General features: G+C 53.4%; 2 protein-coding genes across 2 annotated transcripts; one reads left to right on the top strand and one right to left on the bottom strand.

Moving 5' to 3' along the window:
- Nucleotides 1–1,247: 1,247 nt before the first annotated feature.
- HER10_EVM0011010 (uncharacterized protein) lies at nt 1,248–4,848 on the top strand (the record flags this gene model as incomplete). The annotated part of the gene is made up of 13 exons (XM_035480452.1): nt 1,248–1,484; nt 1,553–1,671; nt 1,731–1,969; nt 2,029–2,143; nt 2,195–2,208; nt 2,268–2,289; nt 2,340–2,626; nt 2,916–3,609; nt 3,659–3,734; nt 3,784–4,274; nt 4,332–4,588; nt 4,642–4,723; nt 4,779–4,848. The coding sequence occupies 13 exons, from the start codon at nt 1,248–1,250 to the stop codon at nt 4,846–4,848; spliced, it is 2,703 nt and encodes a 900-aa protein (XP_035327272.1).
- Nucleotides 4,849–5,859: 1,011 nt separating this feature from the next.
- HER10_EVM0008459 (initiation factor 2 subunit family protein) lies at nt 5,860–7,917 on the bottom strand. The gene is made up of 4 exons (XM_035477979.1): nt 7,692–7,917; nt 7,533–7,596; nt 6,605–7,475; nt 5,860–6,528 (listed from the first exon to the last, which is right to left on the bottom strand). The coding sequence occupies exons 1-4, from the start codon at nt 7,768–7,770 to the stop codon at nt 6,427–6,429; spliced, it is 1,116 nt and encodes a 371-aa protein (XP_035327058.1). The 5' UTR covers nt 7,771–7,917; the 3' UTR covers nt 5,860–6,426.
- Between the last annotated feature and the right edge of the window lie 335 nt (nt 7,918–8,252).

Below are 8,252 nucleotides of genomic sequence, written 5' to 3'. Positions count from 1 at the left end.
CCCACTCATGGTGGTTAGTCACGTTAGTGTAGGCGGCCTCGCCAACCGATGGAGAGCTTCTCAAGAGCTTCGCAAGAGCTTCAAAGAGCTGTGGCAACTCTGGAGTTGCAACTAAGCTGGCAGATATTCTCACTTCTGCAGTCAGCTTCACTACTGCTCTCCTAGCGCCGAAGTACCCCGAATTCTGGTGTCTCTCACGAGCCTCAAACTCGCGAATGAGGGCTCGAATTGGATGCTGCTCGTTTGGTTTGTTGGAGACACCCGAAAGCTCGTTCTGGAAGCTGCGAGGATGGCCTTAGCCGCGGGGAAGTTTGTATCGAGCATGCAAAGCAACCTTCCCGACACCCCTGATAATTGCGGTTTCGAGCCTCGCCAAGATGCCGCACAACTTTCTTTTTTTTTCGCCAGATGTCTTTCGATCTTGGACCAGACAACAAATGCCAAATAAAGGTCTCTTGAAGCTTACCCTTTCCCGCGCAGTAGGGCGCAACAACGGCCGCTTCCAATACTCAAGGTACCGCAACTATGTCGAATCCGGTGATCCGCGTCAAGCTCCAGCAATAGTAGCGTGGCTGCCCCCTCGGTGGGGCGTGGGATACGCCTCAGATGACGTCCGCTGATTTGCTCAACTGCAAACCTCTCCCACTCTCTGTCAAGGATGAAGCTGTCACGCTCCTCTTCTATCTGCACGTTATGACCAAAGGAATTGCACTGACTGGTACAAGGTCCACGGAACCGGAATACTTCTAGTGTACTTCCGAACGCAGTCCTCAATGTGTAGCCGTCTCACCTGATCCCATCTCTGGCGCTCAGTACCCCGATCGTACACATGCTCACGCTGGCCACCAACATCCCCAAAATATTTCTCAGCTCCGTCAAGTAGCTGCACTGTAGACCAGAATGGCAAACCATGGCACGCCGAGTCACCAATTGTACGTCTGACAATCCACACTCAGCATTTGGTACACGTCTCGAACATGCCCTATTGCTAGCATGGCAACACCAACGTGTACCGTCGTATGCTTGCCGGCGTCTCCGCCGGTCTGGGAGAACCCAGGTAACTTTGCTGTGGCCCCTATAAGGTAAAGGTACTCGTCCGTTCTTCTCGTCTCGAAAGCACATGTTGTCTTGCACATGCTACTTTCAACATTCTTCATATAACCTTGACCTTTGTTCCTCTCTCTTGTATCTGGCCTGTATTCAACACTCAAGCCACTGTCTTTCCGTACACCCAATTACTTGTCACGATGGGTTCTCTTGCCGTCTCTCAGGACAGCGTTTCCCACGCCAGTATCAAAGCGAATAAGCAGCTGGCAGTGCAACCGGTGGGCAAACATGGCCTTGACATCATCGATATTCGACGCGTTGCGGTTGAAACAAACTTGAAGGACGACATCATTTCCATGTGGAACCCCACAAACGGACCCCGGAGGCTGCCGACCCTGCTTCTCTACAATGAACGGGGCCTGCAATTGTTTGAGGATGTAAGTGCTGATCGAGTGCTCCTCAGCTCAGCCACATCTTGCGTGATCAACGCTAAGAACTACCCCAGATCACATATCTGGAAGAGTACTACCTGACCAACAACGAAATCGAGGTCCTTGAGAAAAACTCAAAAGAGATCGCTCAGAACATCTCGACCGATTCTATGGTCATTGAGTTGGGAAGTGGGTCAGTGAATACCTGCTAAATAATGACTCGACCGAGATGATTCTGACCTTTTCTTGAAGCAACCTTCGTAAAGTTTGTTTATTGCTGCAAGCTTTTGAGGACGCCGGCAAGAACATCGATTACTACGCACTCGACCTCTCTCGAGAGGAATTGGAACGCACGCTTGCTCAGGTTCCTGATTTCCATCACGTCAAATGCCATGGTCTTTTGGGAACCTATGATGATGGCCGGGAATGGTTGAAAGAGCCATCCAACCTGGCGCGCACCAAGTGCATCTTGAGCTTGGGTTCAAGCATAGGTTGGAGACACTGGATCTTCTATTCTCAACTCTAGGCATGTTGCTGACTTCCTTTGTAGGAAACTTCGAGCGTGATGATGCGGCCGGTTTCCTCAAGCACTTTAGCGACGTCCTGACGCAGTCGGACAAGTTGCTGATTGGGCTTGACGGATGCTGCGATCCTTCCAAGGTCTAGTGAGTTTCAATTCCCTATATCTGGTCTACAGCAGCTAATCTCAGGTACAGCCATGGTTACAATGGTAATTGCGCTGCCTCGTCAAGTTCACTAAACCCATGTGCTAACACTTAGAATCCTAAGACCAGAAAGGAGTAACGCATGCGTAGGTGTACCATGAACCACTGTTTCAGCCGCATCGACTGACCTCTGCAGGTTCATCCTCAACGGACTCGCCAACGCCAATGAGATCTTGGGAGAAGAGGCCTTCAAGCTCAAAGACTGGAAAGTCATCGGTGAGTATGTGTACGATGACGAAGGAGGACGTCACCAAGCTTTCTATTCGCCCGTTCGAGACACATACGTTCTGGGAGCACTCGTAAGGCAACACGAGCGCATCCAAGTTGAGCAGAGTCTGAAATACTCTCAACTGGGAGCCCAGAATTTGTGGAACATGGCAGGCTTGGTCGAGACGAACTGTTGGACAAAAGGAACCGAGCATGGTAGGTGGAATCTTTCCCTCGCATAAGAAACCGAGTGATCAGGGCCGGTGGTGGCCACCCTTTGTGAGAATGGTTCTGCACCCCATAAGCCTCCCCCACGTTTGGCCGGCTACGTGGATCCAATTGCCCAAAAAGGCACTGTGCAGTCTCCGGATCGAAAGATGATGGATCTCACTGGTCCCGATGCGATCATCTGACTGAGTTTCAATAATTCTATATTTTGCAGCGAAAATCAACTACAATTTGGCTGGAAGCCCAATATTCATTTCCGGAGCTGACTCGATCATAGGAATCCACATGATTTCGAAGAGGAAAATGCCTTTCAGTCGTCTTCCCGAACTTTACGCTTCTTCGCCCTGTCCTACTCTGGACGATTGGCAGGCGTTGTGGGCGGCATGGGATGCTGTCACACAGCAAATGCTTCCAAGAGAGGAGTTGCTGGACCAACCCATCAAGCTTCGCAATGCTTGCATCTTCTACCTTGGACATATCCCCGGGTTCCTAGACATTCAGTTGTGCAAAACTACAAAGACACCTCCGACCGAGCCAGCCCACTTTCAGCCAATGTTTGAACGGGGCATCGACCCTGATGTCGACAATCCGGAGCAATGCCATTCTCATTCCGAAATCCCCGATGAATGGCCTGCAGTGGAAGAAATTCTTCAGTACCAGCAGCGTGTACGATCCAGGCTACTCGACCAGTACAAGAACGGAATCAGTAACATCCCCAGAGCTGCTGCTCAAGGGATCTGGGTGGGATTCGAGCACGAGATCATGCACATGGAAACGCTCCTTTATATGATGCTCCAGAGCGACAAGACTATCCCTCCTCCTGATGTTCTGCGCCCGGACTTCAAGCGCTTGGCCAATAAAGCTCGCCTGTCTCGGGTACCCAACCAGTGGCACGATGTGCCTGCCCAGTCTATTGTTGTAGGCATGGACGAGCCTGATCTTGACGCAGGCGTCAACGGGTATTTCGGCTGGTAAGCACAGATTTTCTCAGACGTACATTCACAACTCACATGGTACTAGGGACAACGAAAGACCTGCAAGGAAGGCCAATGTTCATGCGTTCCAGGCACAAGGACGACCGATCACAAACGAGGAGGTGAGTGACTAGATATTCTGCGAGATCAGTTGAAGGCTGACTAGAACAGTATGCGCAATACATGTTTGAAAACCACATCAAAAAGGTCCCTGCATCCTGGGCCGATGTTCAAGCTGCAGAGTCCGATTCTGACACGGCCCCGGACGCGAATGGACAGACATATCTCACCAATGGAAATACAAATGGGCATGTCAACGGGGCCAACGGGCATGCTAACGGCCACGTCAATGGTCACACAAACGGTCATGTCAATGGCACTACAAATGGACAAGTGAATGGACATCAGAACGGGGATAGTGTTGTTCCCGATTCATTCCTTGACGGCATTGCAGTTCGCACGGTTTATGGCTTGGTCCCGCTGAAATATGCTCTAGACTGGCCCATCTTCGCATCTTTCGACGAACTCTCTGGATGTGCAGCATGGATGGGAGGCCGAATCCCGACGTTTGAAGAGGCTCGAAGCATCTACACTTACGTTCATAACTCGAAGAAGATGGAAGCTGAGCGTACGCTGGGCAGGACGGTACCAGCAGTCAACGGGTAAGTTGAATATCTAGTTGATTTCAGTGATCTCAGAGGCTGACGTCCCTACTTTAGCCACTTGTCGAATGATGGAGTCGAGGAAACACCACCAAAGAAGAAGTCGCTTGAGGCCGCGGAGGTTCGATCGGAGCTTTTTGCGGACCTCGATGGTGCCAATGTCGGCTTGCAGCATTGGCACCCGGTTCCCGTGACGGCCGACGGCGGTCGCCTCGCGGGACAAGGTGAGCTCGGCGGTGTCTGGGAATGGACCAGCACGCCCCTTGCTCGCCATGAAGGGTTCGAGCCTATGCCTCTATACCCTCAGTACACGGGTAAGACACTTGCATTTTCCGAGAGTGACAGTCTTGCTAACGATGAGCTGTAGCCGACTTCTTCGATGGCAAGCATAACATCGTGCTTGGAGGATCGTGGTCAACGCATCCCCGCATCGCCGGCCGAAGATCATTGTAAGTCGACTACTGTGTAGGCGATGTCTTGGTACAATGTGCTGATAATTTGTAGTGTCAACTGGTATCAACGAAACTACCCCTTTGCCTGGTGCGGCGCAAGACTCGTCAGGGATATCAAATAAGCAGTTGCTTTCTTTTCATTCTGCTGGCTTTCATCGACTAATGTAGTATTACCTCTCTTAATCTCACCCCTTCTGGCAAAGGCTCTCAGTCCAACACTGCTTTCGCCACGAGAACGACTCAACTTCGTTCGCACCATTGCCTTGGCATTTGTCCAAAAAAGCTTGAGTATTCTTTTGGTCTTGTCTCGTTTTGCTAGGAGCATTATTGGGGGAAACGAAAAAAGGAACCAAGGGGCATTCACACGGGTTTTCCATATCTAGGTGTATCGTGTTTCTTGCTTTGGGTTTCTTATGGGTGGCCTGGCTTTCGTTTCTTCGATTTGAGATTGGGCATCGAGAAACGTTTTCACTGTACTACTACTTTTCGCCAAACCAGGCGACTTCCGCCGACTTGAGCGGGATATCATCAATCAAGATTCACACTCGCTAAAACTCTTACGAGAGCCTACGTTGGTTCACCGCGACGATGGTCTATGCCACCACTGAGTACTGACGATCCAGGATCCCGCTCACGATCTCCCGCATCCTCGGTTCTCGGGCATCTTACTTACCTTTCAAGTTACGTACCGGTTTTCGGGATCAAGAACGAGGTGCCGGACATCCATCCGTCCATCCATCCCCGCCTTTTCCAACTCAACCCCGGACCATCAGAAAAAGTTCCTGCAAACCCCTTGGTCGGGCGTACTGCGTATGCAGGTCATACTGCGCGCGTGGACAGTTCCCACATTGGAAATTGTGACGTCAAGAGGCCGTGGGGGTCGGTCAGTCGGTTTCCCCCCTTTTGGGTTTTTTCCACCTTCTTGGACCTTCCCCGTCTTTTGTTGTATTATGGGGTAGTAGGTATCACGGACAAATTACGAGTGCAGGGCGAAGACACCTCGGGCTGTGAGGAGAAGGGAAAGGGGAGGGGAGGGGCAGAGGGAAGGGTTGCCTTGCCTTGCCCGCCCGCCCCATCGTGAGGTCGTTCGAGTGCACTGCGTATCTTAAGGTGAGGCGCAGAGGCGCAGATGTACGGCTCGCAGGACTCTTGGTTGCATGTTTATCGTATATGTAGGCCATGAGGCGAGGGCCTCATTCAGTCTGTACTGCAGGTATGCGTTGTGGATGCAGGCAGCAAGTAATGATTGGAAAATTGAACTTTTCTTTTTCTTCCTCACTCTATTCCGAATTCTAAAAAGGGCACTTCTTGCCGACGAGTCTCTCCCGTCCCGTCGTCAGCAGGACAGTTTCTCCGACAAGGCGCCTGCATCTATTCAAGTGATAGGTACCTTATACGTGCCCGATTCACGGTCATGCTACCTGCCGCTGGGAAAACACTTTTTACTAAGCGGCCATGATCGGCCTATTGATTCCCTTACTATGCGCCTGGCCATCGGACTCCGGCATTGAGACGCCGCTCTGTATCGCCGGCGGGGCGTCTTTTCGTCTCCACAATCCGGACCCCGGCATGTCTGCGGCCGGCCCCAGGTGGGCATCAACGCCCACGTTCTCATCATATGCGATCGTGAAGAGTCTCCGAATTTTGTGAAACATTTGAAAATCCTAGGCGGGTATATTTGTGTTGTTTTGTAGGGGGTATCAACCGTTCAAGCTACCGTAGATGTCGAGGAGCTGCTCAAACACGTAGCTGGGTAGCTTGACGCCGTTTTCTGTCACGAGGTTGGAGATGAAATCAGGGGGCTTGGGACATTTTGTCAGCAATTATGATCAAGTCTGAAGACGAGAATTGCGGGAGTATGGGCGGGAAAAAACTCACAGTGTAGTCCACCGCATCCTCAGGCTGCTCGCTGGCACCGTCCGTCCGGAAGTCCAAGACGTGCTGCTGGAAACCGAGATCCCGCTGGTCCAGGGGCACCTTGCGCACAAACTTGTGGGACTCGGCAGCGACATAAAAGGGCAGACCGGCCTGCTTCGCCAGCTTGGCGATCTGGTACGTGCCCATCCGGGAGATGATGCCGCCGTTCTGCGTGACGGCCTCGGCACCGACGAACACCATGTGCACCTGGCGCAGCAGGCCGAGGACGTGGGCGACGGCAGGTTCGGCAATCTCTGCGACGGGAATGCCCTTGTCGCGGAGCTCCTTGACGACGCGGTCCGACTCGGCGGGGCGGTGCTCGTCGCGGACGTAGACGACCTTGAAGCGGACGCCGCCGTCGCCGGACTGGTCTGCGGCGCGGAAGAGCAGGTCGGAGACGGCGCGGGAGGCGCCGTGGGTGAGGACGACCTTGCCGTCGCGGACGAAGCGCCAGCCGGCGTCGGCGATGCGGTCGCGGGCGGCGATGGCGCGGGAGGCGAAGAGGCGGCCGTTGCGGAGGAGGTGGGTGCGGACGGCTTCGAAGGACTGGTAGGGGGAGGGGGCGGCGGCGGCCGAGGCGGATGCGTTTGCGCCTTCCTGCTGCTTAAGCGAGGAGACGAGGTACTGCAGGAAGAGGTCGGTGCCCGCCTGGAGGGGGACGGGGTTGTTGACGGAGGCGTGGAGGGTGTTTGAGGCGCGCTTGACGAGGTCGAGGGTCTCGAAGACGGTGGTTGTGCCCGAGGCGTTGAGGAGGGCGATGAGGGCCTCGATGGCGGCGACGGGTTTTGTCAGGTCGGGATCCTCGAGCAGGGAGTGATATGTTGAGACGATGCTGTAGGGGAAGAGAAGTTAGCCTGGAATGAGACGTTGAGAGTGGGTGGTGCCGTACTCGATGGCATCACTTGTCTTGATACGGATAGGGATGTCGGTGGAGGACTTTTGGCTGTCGCCAGCTGTTGTAAAGTCACGCTGTCAGTATTGGGTTCCTTTGACGTGACACGTTTGAACGCAAGTAGATTGTCAGGCAGAGGGAAAGGGGGTAGCGCACGTGTCAGGTCGCCGGTGGCCATGGTGATGTATGTGAAGAAGGATTCGATTCGGAAGATGGGCAAGGCCCTGCGCAGCATGCAACTCGTGCGCTGGTTTCGGTGTCGTCAATGCTGCTGACAGCGGTCGCCGAGAAGATTATAGGATATCGATAGTGTGGTTAGAGGGGAATCGGTGCGAAGTTGGTGGTGGGCCCTTGAGTTGAGAGTCGCGATGGCGGGGTTTGGTGTTGAAGCTCTGGGAAATTTTGGGCAAAAGGCAGTGACTCAATTCCCACGGGCCACGAGTGACCGAATGGAGCTTGCCGATGCGCCCACGCCCAAGGGGATTGATGGCTCTGATTTGGCGGGGTAATTAGGAGGGGCTCTTCTTAGGTTCACCACCGGAAGCTCCGATATGGGTCTACCTGACACTACACCTCATTTACACGTACTTCGCAAGTACCCACCTATCTACTCCGTAGCCTTCCAGGCTACCCTCCGAACCCGTACGCAAGGTGCACACCTCCGTCTAGGCCCCCCGTCGGTCAAGGGTCCTTACAACGCCACAGAAATAGCGGTAT

Source organism: Colletotrichum scovillei (assembly GCF_011075155.1).
Source record: "Colletotrichum scovillei strain TJNH1 chromosome Unknown Contig00011, whole genome shotgun sequence".
Taxonomy (NCBI): Eukaryota; Fungi; Ascomycota; class Sordariomycetes; order Glomerellales; family Glomerellaceae; genus Colletotrichum; species Colletotrichum scovillei.
This window is presented reverse-complemented; position numbering and strand designations above follow the sequence as displayed.